General features: G+C 43.9%; 1 protein-coding gene across 1 annotated transcript; it reads right to left on the minus strand.

Annotated features, from left to right (window-relative positions):
• Positions 1-1,730: 1,730 nt before the first annotated feature.
• On the minus strand, positions 1,731-20,362 carry hip1rb (huntingtin interacting protein 1 related b). The gene is made up of 32 exons (XM_030104785.1): positions 20,030-20,362; positions 12,470-12,533; positions 12,090-12,232; positions 11,909-11,965; positions 11,739-11,819; positions 11,565-11,641; positions 11,313-11,374; positions 10,490-10,630; positions 10,345-10,402; positions 9,905-9,980; positions 9,536-9,703; positions 9,406-9,458; positions 9,261-9,333; positions 8,477-8,660; positions 8,308-8,396; positions 8,100-8,216; positions 7,923-8,024; positions 7,563-7,757; positions 6,197-6,344; positions 5,952-6,038; positions 5,722-5,829; positions 5,429-5,565; positions 5,034-5,144; positions 4,855-4,913; positions 4,457-4,487; positions 4,260-4,322; positions 4,034-4,134; positions 3,744-3,849; positions 3,528-3,651; positions 3,389-3,450; positions 2,974-3,204; positions 1,731-2,867 (listed from the first exon to the last, which is right to left on the minus strand). Exons 1-32 carry the CDS (start codon positions 20,120-20,122, stop codon positions 2,859-2,861), a joined length of 3,210 nt encoding a protein of 1,069 aa, XP_029960645.1. The 5' UTR covers positions 20,123-20,362; the 3' UTR covers positions 1,731-2,858.
• Positions 20,363-20,566: the final 204 nt, after the last annotated feature.

Here is a 20,566-nt window from a genome sequence, read left to right on the forward strand (position 1 = left end):
TCTGACGTTGGGCACTGGATGGAAAATCCTGTCTTGTTTAGAGTAAATAAAATCCACATATCACTCTCATAACAAGTCGAAATTGCTTCAGTAATATGTAGTATTGAAGTATTATTGGTTTTCTGTCAAAGAAAAAAGTTTTATGAGTCTGAAAATGAGACTTAAATTTATTATTACTGAGAATAACAGTGGAAAACACTTTTAACTAACACCTAAACCAGTTCCAAACTCAGATTTGATGTCTGCAATAAATGTAATTTGTTAACAGAAGCTTTCCTGAAAAGTTTGAGCCCAAAAGCTTGAAAAAATACAAAAATACCAAGAAATGTAAAAGAGACCTGGCTGTCGGTGACACTTCTTCTTGATTTAAATGTAAAATTGTGATTAAACTGAGATGCCCAAATCATCAAATGCAATCTGCTGTAACTCCCTCAATATGTAGGATATTCCGATGACTTATGGCTCATTTTAAAGCTCTTTTTGTGCTCTTTCTCAGGGACCTGTTTGTTTTTGCAGCGTTTGAAAATTTTACTAACATACCAACATAAAGTTACAAGAATTTCAACACATTGACAAACATGACAGATTTTTTTTTTTGTTTTAACTATAACGACAATTATAACAATCATTGAGCAACAGCGTTTTACTAACCATCCATTAAACACCCAGGATCATTTATGCCTGTGATCCAAATGGTCCGTCAGAAAATATTGTCCTTGGAAACAAAACCTGGTTGTGGCTTGCTGCTGTTGTGGCAGATGCCTTCATTGTGGCATCTTTCTGTTCCTCTTTCTTCAATTGTACACATCTTGCAGCTGACTTGAAAACACTAGACTTTTTTACCAAGTCCAAAAAGGGTAAAAAACATACTTCTTGAGATTGCATTATGATGGAGCCTCAGACATCACATCTCAAATAAAACTTAAAATTTTAGCCGCAAATTACAATTTTGTGTCCTAAAATAAATATTTTGTGGTACAAAATTAATAATTTGCTTCTAAAAATTAGAATGTCATTCCTCAAATCCATACTTTGTTGCTACAAATGAATATTTCCTGCTCCCAAATTAGTATTTTGGGCCTTTGAATATTTTTTGGGCTCTGAAATTAATTTTTTGTGGTCTCAAATCACTCCATCTTTTTCATATATTTAACATGTTTATTGTAATATCACCTTGTGTTTCCTAAAAGGCACTTGCAAATAAAATATATTATTAGCCCCCAATAATGTGACAACAAGAAGACAAATCTCTTAAACATTTATTCTTTCATACCAACACTTTGTGCAACCCATTCTGTCACAGGTCTCTGGATTATGATTGCAGATGGTCTGGTCCATTGTTTGAATTCAGTCAAACCAACAAAATGGTCAATATTGTGTCTTTTTACTTGGGACTTATCAAATACAGACTTAAGAAAAGCAATAGTGTGTAATGCGACAGAGCTTGGGTGACCAAGGAGAGCAATCTAAATGCGCTCACTGACCTGATCCAATTTAAAACAACTTGAAGGACACATTCACAGCTGCCTCTGGAGGCATCCGTTATTTTTTCTAAAGCTATTCTTATGTTAATAAATGTATAGGTCATCATGCATAGGCATGCAAAGGCTGAGACCAGCATGATTTTGACAAGTTATAACCCTACTAAAGGCAATTTAAGTGACACCCCACTAATAAAATCCTAAAACACTCAAAATTCTTTAAAAGGTTCATAGGCAAGAAAGATTAAAACACGTTAAATCAAACATTTATTGTTCATTTGTCAGACATTTACACTTCTTACAAGGAGAAACACCATTATCTTTACTAAAATATATTAATAGATCTGAGTGTATAAAGACATTTCGTACAGAGGAAAGAACAGAACATAAAAAGATGTACTTTAAGACCCTGTAAGAAAAGTTCCCATAGGCAGAGAGGACTTGAACACCTTCATATCGTACACTGACAACCCCTAAAGTTTCACACTCCGCCTACAAAGAAGCAGTGGATAATTAAAGGACATCTACATCCAGTATATTTGTGCGAGCAGTGAGCCTAACTAATCGCTTTATCATCATATCCAGGTTTTCCTCGACATTCAAGAGATATGTGTAAATATTAAATTATACTAGGTGTGCATGTACATACTCCTTCACGGACTGCATGTCTTTACAGCTTTGATTTTATACATTGTGATAGTATATTTCAAGGCCTCTGAGACAATCCTTTAATGCTGAATAAAAAAAGGCTTTGTGCACACAAGGGGAACACTGTGCAACATGAACTCAGAACGAGAGGTATGTCAAACGTTTTCAGCGGCACCAACACACACCGACTCTAGGCTTCCCTTACTGGCGCCCCCACAACATAAAGAGTGTACCTCAAAGAAAAAAATAAATTGTTGTCATGAGTATTGAAAATATTGTGCAAAAAAAGCTGTCTATAGCATGTGACTGACCTAGAAATACATGTACTGCTCAACTATCTAGAGGAGCATCTCCAAACTTGGGCGCAGTGGTGTTCAATTTGTTAAAATGTTAGTAAAACAAATAAAACATTTAAAGAAAAAAAACTAAAAGTTTAAAACTAAACATTGTTTCTGTTCTTGATGCCAAATATTAAAAGAAAGATTATTTAAAAAATTTTTAAAACAAGAGGTAAAGGTCAGCATGTCCATGGCGGGCATAAAGAGTCAAAAAGATCAGGCTTGTGGTCCATTTTGGCAAAAAAAAAAAAAAAAAGAAGAAAAAAGTAATAAAGAAGGAAAGGGTAACAATGAAGCAAGCAACTTAAAGGAGCGGTATGTTAAAGGCCATCATTCTCCGTCTCAGTCCGACCATCCTGTGGTGAAGCGTTCGTGTCTCCTGGACAGGCATTTATTTAAACTGTGGGAAAAAGAAAAGAAATGAGAGTCACCAACATTATCTTTAATTGTCTTCTACTCAAAATGCATATTTTGTGTGTTCATGTATTGATATTGATGGGCTGTACTGTAGCTTTGGGCGGGAGGTTGGGTTTCTGGGCCAACGCCGGTTTCTTCAGGAGCGTCGGTTTGCTGGGTTTGGGCGACGTGGAGGCAGGACTGAACAGCGAGGACGTTTCACCGTTTCCGTCAGAAGCATCTTGCAGAGGAACTCCAGCGATCTCGTAGTGCTTCTTCCTCAGCTCACCCAGACGGATGCGCTCGTTCTCCAACTGGGTTTCGAGCTCCAAAACCTTGACCTGAGGGTTTGGGTTAGAGCCGACAACAAGTGAGATAAACGAGCAGTTCTGAACATTAAAGCTGTTTCATCTGTGTTTATTCAAGTTTTCTAAAGTGTGTGTGTGTGTGTGTGTGTGTGTGTGTGTGTGTGTGTGTGTGTGTGTGTGTGTGTGTAGGGGGGGGCATTTTCTTGCATTTTCTTACCTGTGACTCAATTTCTTCTTTCTTCAGTTTGATGAGGGACAGTCCAGAGAAGTCCATGGTGTCTGCACATTAAATAATGAAAGGTAAAGTCAATACTCATCACAGTCTGTGCTGATGAGACAAATCAAACCACCCTGACCTTTGTCCTCCAGGTGCTCCTGGCCCGTCCTGGTCGAGGCTACCACATTAGCGGCCATTTCGTTGACGTGGCGAGAGGCCTGCTGAAGCACTGGGAGCTTCTTGCTGTTGCGATCGGCTTTAACCTGTAGAGGAAGAAGAGATTACACACTGTACATATTGCATATTGTTATTACATATTACTGAGCATATTTTTTGGGATAAATCAAGCCGTTACCTTGGATGCAGCGACCAGCTGAGCCGTGCTCGCAGCGATCTCATGAGAGCAGACGATCAGCTCTTCGTATTTGCCTGTGTGCAGCACCACCTTGTCCGCAGACTCTCTGTGAAACATAGAAGCCCATGAATCCACGTAACTAGAAAGGATACAATTTCTTAAATAATACATGCCACACGAAGAATAAATGTCCACTTTAAAGAGTCTGTTTCCCAGAAATACGATGGCAAATTTTACAGTGGTGGCGGTGGAAAAAAGAAATGAAAGTTCCTTGAATAACTAGAACTTACACCAGCTCTGTGGCGCCCCATCCAACAGCCTTGGCGGCAGAGATGAGTCCTTCAGTCCAACGAGAGTTTTTGGCATAAAACTCCTTGATGGAAGCTGCGCCCTGAAGAAGCACAACAGTACAGCTAACTGACATTTCTGAATGGGGAAAGAATACACACACACGCACACACACACAAAAACACAAGCTGCTTCTTTTAGATCTAAAACTGGAACAGCATGACTCACTCTGCCGCTCTCCACAATCTCCTTCTGCAAGTCTGTGGACGCAACGATCAGCATGCGGATAGCCTGAGAGGAGAGAGGAAAAAAGGATTCAAATGAAGAAGAAACGCCGCATTGGGGTGTCAATTAAAAATGTAATACCAGCAGGGTAAAGTACTCTGTGGCTGTGAAAAAGCAATGTGGAAAAACAGGTGCTGTACCTTCATTAGGTCTGTGCAGCTGAAGAGGATTCTACAAGACACAGAAACAGGGAGATCAGATTAAAACTTAAACAGTAAGTGGTTAACGTTTCTTTAGTAAAGAAAATTAATTATTGTATTCATGCTTTTTTTCCTGCATTCATTTGTCACTGTCCAGTCTGAGCTGCTTAGCAGGGTCTGTTATCTTTGAAGGAATATTTATTTTATTCTGATGAGTGGAGATTGAAAGAGCTGAACAGAAAAGCCAAAAAAAAAAAAAAAAAACACCCTGTGTGAATCCTCTACAATGATGTTTTTGTAATTACTGGCCCAAAAAAGGCTATTTTAAAAAAAAGTTAGGCTTTTACAGCTTAGTACTGAACTCACTTTGATGTATGGAACAAAAGTTAAAAACAAACCTTTCATTGACCTCCAGTTTAACTCCTGATGTGTCTTTTCGTGCCTGATTCATCATTTCCTAAACAAAAAAACCAGAGGAAACGCTTGTCAAACAGTGGAGACCCTGGTCTGAAGATGCTTGAATGCCACACGCCTGTTTATTACAGGTAATGTTCAGATGGTGCCTCTGAACACTTACGTCAATCCTGCGGACTGCTTCCTCAATGGCTGCTGACGTTGCTGCCATCTCCTTATCCACCAGGTCGCCCAGCTCCTCCTTACCGACGTCTCTGCCTTTCGGCCGCAGCTCCTACACACACAGAGAGAGTGAAACATTAAGAAAAAAAAAAAAGAAAAAGTCATACAAAGAACTTTTTAATAGTATTTCAAGTGTCAAAAATGAATAGTTTAATGTTGATTTAACTTACAACTTAAAGGTTCATACATATGTGTCCTTGTTTATATTTACATTTGATCCCATTACTCTGGACAAAATGGTAAATATGATGCATTTTCACCACTTCAGCAGTGCCACTGTGACACACACCACACACGGCAGTGGCGGTAGTCGTTTTTTTTTTTTTCTCCCCTCACCTGGCCCAAGTGCAGGATCTTCTGGACGACCGCTCGAATGGCAGCGGGGTCCGCCCTCTGCAGCGAGGTCTTGGACTTCAACTCCTTCAAGTACTGCAAACTCTGAGAGCCACAGTCTCTGCAGTTCTCCGTCAGTCCTGAAGGCAGAACACATCACCAACATGACGTGGTGCTTTCCAAGACTCTCAGCTAAAGATAATATTTTATCTCCTTTCGTCAACATTTCTCTGAAATGTGATCTGCGGTCTGTAATCAGAAACTACATGCTGTATTTCCTGGACGATGCTCCTTACGGTCAGCGTGGTCAGTGGGTGCCATGTGTGCCGTTGCGCTGCCGTTGACGATCGTGTCGGCGGCCAAATGGGAGAACTGGGTCAGGGCCCTCAGCAGGCCTCCAGCATCTGCTCACAGGAGCGCAGAGTCAGAGAGCAGCGGGCCAGAACACGGCAGGCAGAAGAAACCCGGCACACAGCATCGCAAGGTCAGCAGGTCCGGGCCGAACGAGAGGCAGACGGCAGCTTACCCCCCATGTTGCTCAGATAATCCGCGTGACCCTTCTTCACTTTGTCGATGGAGCCCAACGTCGCCTCTGCCCGACTTATTAGATAATCTGCGTTTTTGGAGGGAAAACACTCGATTGAAGACAAATCGTGGACACGGTGAATAAAGCTGAGACTCCATGTTGCTGTGGTGTTCTTTATTCCAGTATCTAGGTTTCTGTGGTTGATTTGAGTCATTCTGTTTGAGAAGACTGAGCAGGACTCTGACCTGGAGAGCTGGTGCAGCGTACATGGAGGGGATCATCCAGCTTGGCAACAGCGTCCTGGATTATGGACTCTGCTTCAGTTATGGTGCCTTGCAGCAGAGCAAACTGCTCCTCCAGGATCTTCCTCTTTATTTGCTCCTCTTGATTAGTCTGCATGTGTGCACACAAACAAAACAAGCTGATGTCAATCCAAGCAGGATTAAACCCGGACATATAATCCAGATGTTTGTGGCTTTACATTTAACACAGCCCATTTGATTCTCGGGGTACAGTTCAGTCTGACAACAAGTCAGACAATATTTGGGGGTTGAAGTTCCTTTCATCACCAACATCATGACTACGATTTATAGTTTAGGACTGAAGTATCTGTTAAACTTGCTTCAATTTCCTATTGAAGTGAGTACAGCAGAAAGTAAAGACTCCAGATGTTACCACATCTGTTCACATCTTCCCCCATCTGTTCATGTCTTTCTTATAATCACTGACGACTTTAAGGGTCATGGAGCTTTAACACCTTCTTTTGATGTTTATCTGTTGAATATAGACTCACTCCCACTTTCAACCTTCTTCTATTCAGACCAACAATATTCCGATTAGTTATTATTGATTCATCCATCGTTTATAACTTTGTCGAACTTGTAGTTACATTACCGCCCTGGCGATGATCTCAGCTGATTTTGGGTGAAACTTCGACAAGTTGTCAGATCATCACAGAGATTATCACACATTCTCACATTCAGATCTCATGTAAAATTCAGAAGAAAATACAATACAAGCACGCGGAGAGCATTAATATTCCACACAGAAAGGAATCCAACCTGCCATCAAACCTGAACAATCAGTAAAACCTTTTGACTTTTGATCAAAAAAGAACTTTTGTTGTAATGTCTTCAGAAAGAGAGAAATGTTTTAGAATGAAAGACAGCAGAGAACGATCAGTTTGGAAATTACATTTCTACGATATTTAGAACCAAATATTTTCATTTATTACACACATGAAACACTCTCATGAAAACTTTTCACCAAACAGGAAAGTGTTTGATAACTCATGTTGTGTTCAGATCTCACACATGAAATTTTTTCCAGAGTAAATTTTCAAATGTGTAAGTTAATCTCTTTCCAAAGAAAACCACTGCAGTCCTTCAAGCACCACAGAGGACAGATGAACAACTTCACACATACTCAGATTTAATACACCATGGCTTCATGTGGCTTCAGTTGTAAAAGTGTTTAAATCTGGTTTTAATAATTAAATCTCAGACTACATTATTATTGGTTGGCAGCAATCTAGCCTTAGAAAGATGTGCATCGATGTGAATCCTCCAGTGTGTTTCTTTAAGGAGACAAAGTGCTGATGTCCTGACTGACCTTCTCCTGCAGTTTGCCCTGCAGCTCTCCCAGCTCCCTGCTGTTCCTCTCTCGCTCCTGCTGGAGTGACGACTGCTGGACCTGCGCCGTCTGCCGCAGAGACGACAGCTCCGCCTCCTTCTCGCTCACAGATCGCATCAAGCGCTCCTTCTCCGCCTGCAGAGCCGTCAATGAGCTGTTCATTTGGTCCGACGTCTGTCGAAGAGAGAGAGCGACCGTTATGGGAAGCCAGAAGAGGCAGATGGCTTCGAGTGTTGGAGAGACGTCCGATTGAAAATGTGCTGCTCGCCTGACATCCGACTGATAACTCTGAATTCAACAAGAAGAGGAAGCTGGTTACCACTGCAGGCTCCTACTAACCTGCTCGCTGCTCTGCAGAGTCGCCTTGATGCGCATCACCTCGGCCATCTTCTCCTCCAGCTCCCTCTTCAGCTTCTCCATCTCAAACTTCTGCTCCTCCAGCTACAGCGGCAGAACAGCAGCGTTACGACACACGCACACCTACTTCACACAAATCCACGTTCATCAAAGACCGACCTTCAAGTCAGATTCCTGTTTTATCCGATCGACCTCGAAAGACAGCTGCTGTTTGGTCCTCTCCACTTCTTCCTGGGTCTGTTGGGTCGCCGACAGCATCTTCACAGTGTCTGCGCTCTGTCAACACATTAACGCGTTTAATAAGACCAGCTGCCGACATCCAGTTTAATGTAAATGGCCTCGGTCTGCATCTGCTGTCCGTCTGTACCTGCCGGAGGAGTTCGGCATGGCTGGCCACCAGTTCTGTGTGCTTCTGCTTCAGCATGTTGTAGCGCTGCTCGGTGGCCTGCGCCCTCTCTGCAGATGAACGGCGGACGAGACCGTTACCTCCGCTCAGTCACTTCACACCATTTGGACAGAAGGGTTGTGTATCTTACTCTCTGCCTCAATGTAGGTGGTCTGCACGCTCTCGTGCTCGGCGTTTCGGCGGCGGGTCGCCTCCAGCTCCATGCGCAGCTGCTCGTTCTCCACCAGCGCTCGTTGCTTCTGCGCTCGCTGCTCCTCCAGCTCGGCCTCCAAACTGTTGATCTGGGACTTGAGCTGCGTGATGTAACGCTGAGCCTTTAAGGGGGAGAAAGTACGGATCTGAGATCAAAGATTTTCTTTGCAGCAAGTGCAGCTTGTTGTTCAGACAAAATTATTTACCAGAAATCTGAATACATTTCTTTCGCTAGATGCTCTAATTCAACATTCATGGATGGAGTCTGGGGTGGGAACAGGGAGCAGCTGTTGATGGGTCTGTTTTTTCGAGAGGGCCAGGCCTTATATGAACCAAGCAGCAGCTGGAGATGTAAAAAGTCACTGAGAGAGCGTTCAAAAAATGCTCTCAATTAAATTACACTGACAAAAAAGATATATTTATTAAATTATTATTACCATTAAAATGTGTGCAGTTTAAAAGTACGCGAAACGAAAACAAAAAAAAAAAGAAAGAAGCTCAGCTGAGAGGTGAACAGTGACATAGATGCAACTCTGGTGTCATAAATCTCTGGCTGACTCCGTCACTTCTCATTCAGAGAATACTCGTCACATTCTACATGTCAGGAGCAGCGTTTACATCCACCCAACACATGAGCTGCATTCCTTTGCTGGTAGATAATTGCGACCTCTCCCGTCTCACATGCACAGGAAACCGCCTGACGGCCCGTTCGTCTCACTCACCTCTGCTTTGACTCTCTCCAGCTCGGCTCGCAACAGCTCCAGGTCCCGTTTCAGGCTCTCGATCTGGAGATCCCTGCAGGGAGAAAACGCGCCATCAGATAAAACTGCCGACAACACAGAATTTAACCACGATTCAGCAGCTCACCTGTCGTCAAAGCCTCCATTTGGAGGTCCGAACGCCTGATCGAATATGTCCAACTGTTTGAGAAAGACAAGGACATTAAGAGACGGAACCGAAAGGCTGACTGCTGTTAGTGTGAGTGGGTGTAGCGTACCTGAGGCTGCGACTGCAGGCTGGACGCCGAGGTGTCGCTGACCTCGATGAGCGGCTCCGGCTCGTCGTCGTCGTCGTCCTGCTGCTCGGCATCGTCCTCGTCGGGGATGACCACCACCGGCTTCACGTGTTTGGCCAGCGAGGCAGCGTGCAGGAAGTTCGGCGGGGACTGAAGAGAAGAAGAGCAAAAAAAATAAGAAGACGTGATCGTGTTTAGCTGAATTGTTCACACACAGGATTTCGATTTCTGCCTCATATCAACTGTCCAAATGTGTCCACATCAAACATAACTCTGTCTCCGTGTGACGAGAGAGTGTTGAGTCAGCATTAAAATCATCTTCCCACCCTCCCCGCCGCACTGAGCTCTTACATCAGGCAGCCTGGGGATCTGAATCAGTCTCTTGAAGTACAGCATGTCCCTGGCTTTATTGAAGAACGACTTCAGGCTGCGGGACAAAGGGAAAACAAGAAAAAAGAAAATCACTCAAACTTTTCATTCATATATAAGTTATTTATTACTGTGCCATTTCCTTTACTCTTCATTCTGTTTTTTTATGGCAGATTGTAGCACTGGGATAAAGACTGGTGAAGAATTACATCAACTTTAATAACACAATCAGTGACATGTCCGCTGAAAACTCGGCTGTGGCAGAGAGGAGACGCCAGTGCGGACGTGAGCTGCAGTCAAGGTTACATTTGCATAGATTCAAAGTATTTTAGGTGACTGAGTGAGGTAAAAATATGTTGTCTCCTTTGATAAAAAATGAAATAACCCCTTTGAAGGACTCTCTCATCCAGTCGCAGCTATACCTGTGGAACTGGTCATGGAAACGATCCCGGTGTCCTTGTAGAGTGTCAGCAGGGAGACCTGAAAATCACAATGATTCATTATTAGATAATGTTAATATATATCTCAAATTTATGATGAAATAAGAACATTTTGCATGATTCTTACAGGCATGAAGCTTGAAGAGCAGCTTGACAGTGAAGTGATACAGGTGACTACAGTCCTGGATCACCTGGATAAGCGGAGCCAGGCGGCACTGGCCTGATGTGAGTGTGGAGATGGCAATCGATGTGTTGAGCTGCCGGATCACTGGGGGAGAATTCAGAGGAAGAGGAAAACGGGTCATTTAAGTAGTCATGGAATTCATTTCTGTGCAGATTATTTAGGTCTGCTCAGAGGGTTCACCTTGAAAGAATCGGATCTCCTTACTGGATAATTAATGAAGGCCTCCAGCGGTCCATACCTATACTGTGCCTTTAGTCTACATGGATACCAAGGAGTGAATGAAAAGCAGACCCTCCTCTTTAGTGTTGAACATTTTTAGTGAAAGACATCGGGCCTAAACTCAGACTAAATATGAGAATAGAACCACGTTTCATTCACAAATTAGAAGCATAATTTGTTTACAGAGTCATGACCCAACACCGAGCCTCCACCCTGCGGGCCAGGAAGGAGCAGACCAATCTTTGCACAACTGCAGGAAATACACTTAATGCACTCTAATTGCTGGCATTTCCTCATCAGTACAAGAAAAAAAAAAGAAGAAAGAAAGGAGAACTAAATTGAGTAAGTGAAATCACTTTTTAAGTAAGCAGCAGTTCATTTAAAAACAGGGTATCCCAGAGTTGTGGGCAGTAATCCTCTCTTCATAGACTCCAGGCCATTGTGCATAAATAGATAATGTCAGCAGGCAGCAGCCCTTAACTGTGGCTCAGGTTTCTCTTTCTTGAAAGAGCAGGACTGGTAAAAGGTGGGAGGAGTTTGTTTTCACCTGTCTCTGCCAGCCGAAGCTCTGAGTCCATGTAATCGAACACCTCCACTGTGAGCTGGAAGCTGCAAGAGAGAAGCGGATCGCTTCGTTAGAGCGAAAAGAGGCCCACTCCGGACAATCGGGCCCTGTGGAGTGAAAGCAACGTGCGGCTCGACTGTTTATTTTACGAACAAAGTTGGGGGCACAGAAACGGTTGGATGATAACTGGCATCGAGATTCAAACAAATCTATAAAGTCTCTTGTGAGACTCACACGTTATTGATGTCTGTTCCCGCAGTGCGCTCCAGGACTTCATCCGTCACCTCCAGGTTTGGCGGGATTTCTGAATGCTGCAATCAGGTCCATGATATCAGTTCAAAAGCCTTAGGTTTTTTCAGTCTTGCTGTGAAGTTGTTTTAGTTGCATTAAGCCCATCATAAGTGTCACCTTTGCATGAAACTCCATTTTTGTGCAGAGCAGCTTGGTGTAGATTGCCACGAGCTGGCCATACCGGTCGTGGAGGTGAGCCTGGAAACAAACCAGCAGATAATCAAGGTAAGGGAGATTTTATAGTCTTTTTTCATCGAAATTCATCAAAAAAAGATGCTAAAACTCACCCATAGTTTCCCAATTTCAACTAAAGAACTGTGATGTCTCATGCAGTCTTGGAGAACCTGTGAAAATAAACAAGAAAGCACAATAACAACACTTCTATTCCCCCAGGTTCATGCGAAACCACTGAGGTTCCGGTAGCCGGCGTCATGACACGAGGAGCAGGAAATGGACTCCGAGGCTCACATTGCGGTGGCCGTCTCGCAGGACTTTGTGCAGGACGTGGCAGAACTTCCAGCTCAGGATGGAGCTGCTGGCCAGAGGGAAGCCCAGAGCGTAGGACCAGAAGGTGTAGGCCCCCTTCTCCCTGTGAGTCCCCAGGATGATTCCTGATGTCGGCACTAAGGAAGCTTACAAAAATCAACAATATTGTACATATTTGCAAGCATTTTATTGATCGCAGGGCTCAATGAGGACAGCAGCATTTAGATGCCTTTAGATGTTTGCATCTGAAATGTTCAATTTTAGAAGAACAAAATGAAGACTTTCCTTTCTTCTAATGAGGTCAGCATGTGGGCAAAAAAGATGAACTAGTAGTGTTTGCTGAAACACGTTCTTAAGGATACGTCGTGCATGCTTCTCCTTCACAGGCGTCTCTGTGGAGTTGATGGCTTTGCTGATGCTGCTGAGCTGTGGGGGAGAAAGGAAAGGAAAGAGGAGATTAATATTTGGTCTCTGCCCTCTGGATTCTCCACAAACACGACCATCTACTGTGAGTTTGTTGACAGCAATAAAAAGAAATAATGTTCCATAAGAGCAGAAGGTACTGAACTGTAAGTAGCTGCATCCTAAACATGAGGCGCTTCACGCTGGACACGGTCTAATCTCACAATCTAAATCCACACAGGAAGGGCTTTCTCAGGTTCCTACAGTCCAAAAATTCATTCTTAAGGTCAATTAGTCTCTCTAACCTGCACGTAAGTAATAAATTCTATTTATATGGCACCTTTCACAGGTCCAGAACCATAAAGTGCTTTACAGAGGACACAATAAAACACAAAGCACAATAAAATACAAAAACATTGTGAGGTGTAACAAGTTAAAGGCAAAAGCCTTCCAGTATAAAAACATCTTAAAGCTGGTTTTTAAAAGAGTCAGTGGAGGCTGTACAGCCAGTGGAACGGAATTCCAAAAGAGTTTTTGACCCTTTGACCTCAGATTAAGGGATGAACAGTGAGGTTTCAGCAGGTCGGTGATATATCATGAAGCCTGACCATGTTGTGTTCTCAAAGTAACAACAATTTTAAAATATATTGTAAAATTTACTGGCAACCAGTGAGGAGGAGCCGGGCCTGGAGTAACGTGGGACTTTCTTTTCGCGCTTGCTGAAAGACTTGCAGCAGTATTTTGGACAGTCTGAAGGTGGTCCAAAGTTGACCTGTTTAATGAAATAAAGACACTGGTGCAATAGTGCTAATGTGTTGAGGTAGAAGCGTTAAGCTCATAGTGGACTGGTGGCCGGTCCATGTTTTACTGTCTTCTCTTCAGCTGGTTTCATGACCCTGAAGTGGATAAAGCAGGATATAACTCAACGATCCATTTCACCATTCTCAGGTCAAAGGAGACAAACCTGACATCAGGATACACTATCTCCAACTATCCTGCTGATGGAAAGCCTTTGAAAGACTGAGCGTCACCACAGGACGCAAACTGAGCTGCTCTCCGACCTGCCCAACAGGTAAAACCAGCGCAGCAGAGAAAGAGAGAGACAAACACTCAGGGCCGGATCGCTGTGTCTTCGTGGATGTATTGACTTGCTGTGTCGAATCGACCTCCGACGCAGCTCACACCCTGGCACGGGGAAAGGTTAGACGAGTGTCGTCATGTTTTATTAAAGCATGCTCCTCTCAGTCACTTTCAACCAATTCCTCCGCTGTAATGATTAATCCAGGTGTGCTGTGCTGCTTCTGACTCTTACAAACCCTGTGATTTACTCTCTACGAGCCTCATTTAAGACCAGAAACATGATCGATCACTTCCTAGTTACAATATGTTCCTTTGTAATATGTCCATGAACACTTATCTAAGCTAAAGGATTTGATAAACTAAACCGTTCCTGCTCTGCATCAGCCTTGTGTTTCTTGGCATGACTTGCTTGATAAAAGTGACTCAAACTGAACTTTGATCTAAACAAGAGGAAACTTTGAGCACTGAAATCAAAAGGGAAAACAAAGACATTTGTGAAGACTTAAACAAAATGTAAACAAAATCTGAAGCAAGGTGATGATGGAGAAAGTTAATGCAGACAGTTTGAACTGCAGACGATCCAAATACAAAAAAAAAAAAAAATACAGCAAATAGCTTAATTTCCATGTTCTGTAACTGAATGTAGAAGCAGAGGAATGTAAGAGCAACAATCCCTGATAAAAAAAAAAAAAAATCAAAGGCGGCTGGCACTGATGCCGTCTGCAGGGATCGAGTAAGAGATAAAAATCACTCGCTTACGAACACAAAACAATTGCATAACGGCAGAAGCTGTGAAGAGACGCCGCTTTTAGCTGCTGTTGCGCCACACACAGCCGACTTATGCTTCAGAATAATGTGGTGTGATCTGGAATTCAGCGCTGTGGTTCGTGAAAAGGAAAGATGTTCATGGAAGTAGCGTCTCTCCACTGAGGCGTTGCAACAAACCAGACCTGCAGGTCTTTGTTGTTTTAATCATCCTGCATGTGTGTGTGTTCACAAACCACAAGACACACACCTAAGAGCATCATAATCCAGGGTATGTGTTGGTATTTCTCTCAAGCCCTGTAATGCACATGCACTTGTCTGTCACATATGTCCTTTTGACACATCTGCTGAAGCTCAATATCTGCAGGTCATAAAAAAAAAAAAAAAAAAAAAAATTCTGCTTCACCACGTCGGGATTACATAAGAAAATAATCCTACACACAGTGGAGGCATAATGGGACGACATGTTCAATCTCTGCCTCTTATTCCAAATCTGTTCACATTATCCAACTCGACAAAAAGGCTTTTTAAATATTAACACAAAGTCATAACATGTAGTCGAGTTTGCACAGAAACGACGGCCCACTAAGACCCTGCGTCTTCAATCTCAATCCGCGCCACATCCTTGTTTAAACCATAATCACATATCAGTGGCGGAGGTTCCTAATCCAGCAAAAAACACGGCGAAAGCCTCTTTAATGACTCAGAAACGTGCGAGCCGCCGCACAGATCCACGCGTTACAAAAACCACCAAAAAACATACAGGAACACACAACAAAGCACAGAGGGGCTACTGTGGGGTGGAAACGGTTCGGCGAGAGAGCCCGGTGGTTAAGGGGAGACCGCTCCCGCCTCCCTCGTTTACACAGGGCAAGTGCAGGGGGATAGCACGGAGGGCCGCGCCACAATGAGGGGTTTGTTGGGGGAGGAAGGCCGACAGCTGGGGCAGAAGATTGGGTTGGATGGGGGCCGCGCTCTGGCACACTGAGCCTGGCACAGAGGCCTCAACAGATGGCTGCTGAGCAGCGAGGCTGCGGGGAGACTCTCAGGGCACACTCAGAATGGTTGTCAGTCAGGGAGCAGCGAGACAGCGGAGGAGGAGGCGGACGCCAAACACCAGATACAGGCCAAACGCCGTGTACAGTTTAGTGTGTGATGGTCAGCTATTACGTGCGCCGCGGCGTTTCTGTAAACTGAACACATTTCAGGGTCATTCATGGCACGCCAGTGTAAATACACTTACATGCCTTCACTACGGGCCAAATGGAGCTCAAACGAGAAAGTCTCTAAACACTACAAGGACGAACAGCTAAGAATTTATCTGCAGCATATTTTCTACACTGATAATTCGGTCTATCAGATATCAGAGAAAAGTAACCAGACTTCACGTTTAAAACATTCAGATTAAATAAACTAGAAGAACATGATATTAAAATATTTACCCAACACAACCTTTTCTGGTGAACAAACTGGTTAAGTGATCACATTGAGTCAGCCATCAAACTATCAAAAGACCACTACTTCACTGTAAACTGACAACTAAAACACTGAGGACTTCCTCTTCATCTTGGTACTACACACATCACTCTATCACACAGAGATACCGTTTCCTTGTGTCACGGTCAAAGTTATGACAGATGAAGTCCAAAACATTCTACTAACGGAGCAATGTGGTCCGAGAGCCGCTGCAGACATGCTGACCCCGTTCACCGTGTGACCGCCCAGCAAAGCAGCGCTGCGGCTGGTTAGTGTGTCGGTAAATCCTTCGACCGGCAGAGAGGAGAAGTGAGAGGGAGGGGAAACCTGGGCTAATCCTCTCGCCGTGCCATAAGGTCTGCTGCCAGCTGGCATTACTGCGGCCACACCGTCAGTCCACAACAAACACCCACTGCTGCTTTAACACCTCCAACCTGCCGACCGCGGCGTCCCCGGTCTTCAGCTGCGAGCCTAGTCTGGACATCCCGGTTTACCAGAGAGTTTTAAGTTAATGCAGTAAAGCGTCAACGGTGCACCTGATCTGCTCCTCGCTGGACATAAAGCCTCCAGGAAGAAGCCCTCGCTGACCGTCCTTATCAGCTTAATTCCACAGAGTGCTGCGGGGTACCTGGCTGACAAGGTCAGACACAACCGCTACACGAATATTAGCACAGGCCAGCTGCATGTAGCATGCATAATAATTTAGAAAATATAAACATATATACACACAGGAAAATGAAGCATTGAAAAAAACTGATTCCAACATTTTGTCCCATTTATTTCTGCATCCAATTTCTGAGAATGCAGGTCATAAACCAAAACCAGTAGTCTTTCTGAATGCTGTACGGTTTGAGTGAAAAGGACACAGTGATGCACAAATGAAAATAAACTACAACTGCAACGTCTTCAATCCTGATGCCTAGTAGACCCAAACAAGTATATATAAAAAAAAACAAAAACTGGAAAAACACTGTTTTCATCAAGAGTGAGAGTACACACACACACTCTTCACTATATTGTCACATTTCTCTGTAAGTACAAGTATAGTAAGAAATACAATTACAACAAACTATACATCAAAAAAGGGTTTATGTATGGTTGGACATTATTAAAGAACCTTTTGTAGTTGCACATGGAAATCAATATTTTATTGGGTTATAACTCCTTTCAAGTTAATTAAATAATGCATATTCAATTAAGTGGCCAACAAAAGTAAAGCTGTTCTTCAGACACCAAGCCGTTTCTTGACCGTTTGGAGGGCTGATCACTTCGCTCATGACTCGCATGATGTGGACAATTACAAGCCGCTGCTGAACATGAATGTAATTTAAGCCAAGACTCGGAAATACAGTGGGACGGTGAGGATTATGCTCATGGGTTTACCACTGGATCTATTGTTGGTGAAAACACAAGGTCATTACAGGCGTGGTGAGCGTGTGTTTTGTCAATAATGTCTGAGCCTTTAGCGAAGTTTCACCCGCTGACATATAATAATGCACTTTATTTTTCCCAGTTCAGACTGTGCTTATGTCTAGACACTAAAAATATAATGGTTTAAAGCGTAAGTCTCATTTAATCCCAACCCTCCTGATGTACAAAAACACCATAAGCAAAGTGCATTTATTTCAGCCTCTACACCCACTCAGTTGGAGTTGTGTTTACCCACTGGTACTCCCACCCTCCCCCTCCATCTCTCTCTCATGGGCTCTCACTCAGGCAACGGCGGCGAGCAAAAGCAAACACGACAATACGACGCTGTGTGAGATATTTCACCTTGGTACCGAGGTCAAAATAAAAAAAAAGAGAGAGAGAGAAAGCGGCAGAGAGTGGAGCGAGGGGAAAGAGTAGAGGCTTCAGTCAATGCCTGGGATGAGTCAGGACTGATAAACTCGATGACGACGGCAATATACCAGTGTCCTCCTCCACACAGTGGCGGTTTAACTAACGCAGGCTACAAATGAAAGATGTGTTCAACAGCAGGTCTACAGTCTAACAGTTCATGGTGTCCATAAAGTTCGATTCTTCATTGCACTGATGGTATTCAAGTGCTGCTGTTGCGATGGGAAATGCAAATTCACCTCAGGTTCATCAAGATCCTCGTGTGGGAAACTTGAGCGGCCGCCTCCATCTTAAAACATCCATCTTAGTAAAGATTGAAAAACACTGTATAATTCTCTCCACTATACTCTGGCAGAAAGGACTGGATTGTGATAAAATGCTGAATATGAAGCGACAGAGAAACGACTTTTATGGCACACTGTCACTCCAAAAATGTGCGTCTGCTCTTATTCACGCCACTGAATGTGTGACCTTCACTGTGCAACATGATGGATGAGCAGAGCTAAAACCTGGGATGCTGTTTTCAACTTCAGCGACTGACGGTATAAGGTTTCACTGTTGAAATCCATTCCAAAAGGGGCAAGCAGGATTTCTGAGCTCCAAGTCAATCAAAGTATCCAGACAAGGAGACCCAAACAGGCCAAACCCAGGCCTGAACCACCGCCTCCTCACTGCTCGTCTTTGTTTATGTGTGCAGAAGAATGACTTTTCCACATTTACATGCGAGTTCTCAGGTAGCAAACAAGTCAATGCGACCATTTAAAAAAAGCATTGCTGTGGAAGTAATGCGGCATGAGTTCAGTCATGAGTTTGGTCCCTGGTGTCCATTTAAAACATTCTGGTCTGATGTCCATAATGTCAGCAAGACACAGCAAAAGTACAATCCTGTTTTCTGCTTTGGAACAATACACACTTTTAAAGGTGTGGCAGAGAAATATGAAACCTGGAGTTCACATATATGATGAATGGACGTTTCATAGGGAAGTTTAAGACATCTTGTGACCAGCGCTATTTCTAGCATTGTGATTTAAAAACAGAAGAAGGATTGGAGGTACTCCAGCTATCATAGTTAGGATATTACAATTTAAATATGTTTTACTTTTGAAAGAAAATATGTTGAGTGAATGAAGTTTTAAGTATATCCTTTCATATAAATCAGACTGGAGATCTAAACATTTCCCAGCCAGGATTCTAGTTTCTTCTTTGCACATAAACCTCATTTGCATGTTGCCCAGTGAAGCAATGCTTCCGTCGCGTTGAGCAGTGCAGCGGCTCACAATAACTAAGAAGTCGATGCAGCACATTTAAATCTGCCTTACTATGAATCAAACCAACAGTCTGGTCCTTGTCGTTGCACTCAAAAAGCATTAAGCAACCATGAATCAGGATCTGATCGTCAAAACAAAACTGTGCCCACATTTTCCCACCTCCTCTGATAAATACTGAACTTTTAGGTCTTTTATCTTTTAGAAACAAACAGTTCAAAAAACAAATAGAACAGAGGAATACGGCACTCGTCCAGAAAAGCCCAACACTCTCCAGATAAAAGCAGTGAAGGAGCAGCCAGTCCAAACCCTGGAACAGCTGCTCAGCCTGGCCTGGATCTCATGGTCCTCCTCAGTCACACTCAGGTGTGTGCTTCACAGCAGACTGTGACCTGGGGATGACGCACGCCTTCAAGAAGTGCATTCACGCTTTGTTTCCTTTTGCAAACAACTGCAGTGAAGCAACCGGCAGCAACCACAGAGAAGCACCTGCTGCAGGAAGAGCCAGGCAAACCCTCACTCCTATGTCACACATATTCAAGAATAGTGAAGATACTATCTGAAAAGAATGTTTCGCAGTTAAATAACAAAGCTGGTTTATTGTCTGTGTTGTTACACCATCCATAAAAAAGGGCAGGTAAAAGCAAAAATGTCTGCAAGGAAGGAAAGGTGGACAAACAGGAAGAACAAGATCAGGATGATAGCAATGGACAGGCTTCAGGGAGGAATGAATGGTGCCGGATAGGACTTCCACTACAAGTTTGTCTTCATTTTCACAGAAATATTTCTTATGCTTTCTAAGCCAAAATTCAACTGCTGTATATAAATACGCTGATTTAAGACAAGGTGGAAAAAAATGTGCTGAAATGTGTTTGAGGGTATTTTTGATGAAAGAGGCGCAGGGTGACACATTAACAACAATAACTCATTCATCCGACAGTCAAGTTCCCATTTAATTTGGGAGACATGGCCTCTGCGGTAAATCCACAGCGGGGCCTGAATAAAAGAACACATCGCTTCCTCCATCCCGCAGGAAGGACGTGACGGCGCGGCCTCTCTCTCTCTCTCTCTCTCTCCTCCGGGGGAATATTTTACCTGCTGCTTGTCAAAATGCTCCCGCTCCGCTCCGAGGCTGGCCTCGGTCCGCCGGCTCTTCACCCGGGTGGGAACCTGCCGAATGCTGTTCATCCTCCGCGGAGACGAGGTCAGCCGCGAGCGACTGCTGCTGCTTCTTCTTCTTCTTCTTCTTCTTCTTCACGCGCAACAATAAAACCCACGAGCGAGACGTGAAAACGCGCGAGCGGGCGAGCGGCGTGTCCGTTTCCCCCTGCTCTTCTACCGGGACTCCGGGCTCCGAGGACCGCGAGCATCTCCGAGCTTCATTACTGCTGATGCACCGCGGTTGGAGGCGGAACAGCGCGAGCCAGTCCGCGAGCCTGGCCCGCGTTACGTGGACGGATCCTCCCCCAAGGTGGAGGGAAACCATCATCATCATCATCATCACCTCCTCCTCCTCCTCCTCCTCCCACAGCGGGGACAGGTCGCCGTTTCCGGATCACCGTGCGGCTCCCCGTGGCGCCATCACGGTCAAACTGAAGCCATTAAAACTGATCTGAGGACAGCCGAGCGGCG

The sequence above is a fragment of the Salarias fasciatus genome, chromosome 12, assembly GCF_902148845.1.
Source record: "Salarias fasciatus chromosome 12, fSalaFa1.1, whole genome shotgun sequence".
Lineage (NCBI taxonomy): Eukaryota > Metazoa > Chordata > Actinopteri > Blenniiformes > Blenniidae > Salarias > Salarias fasciatus.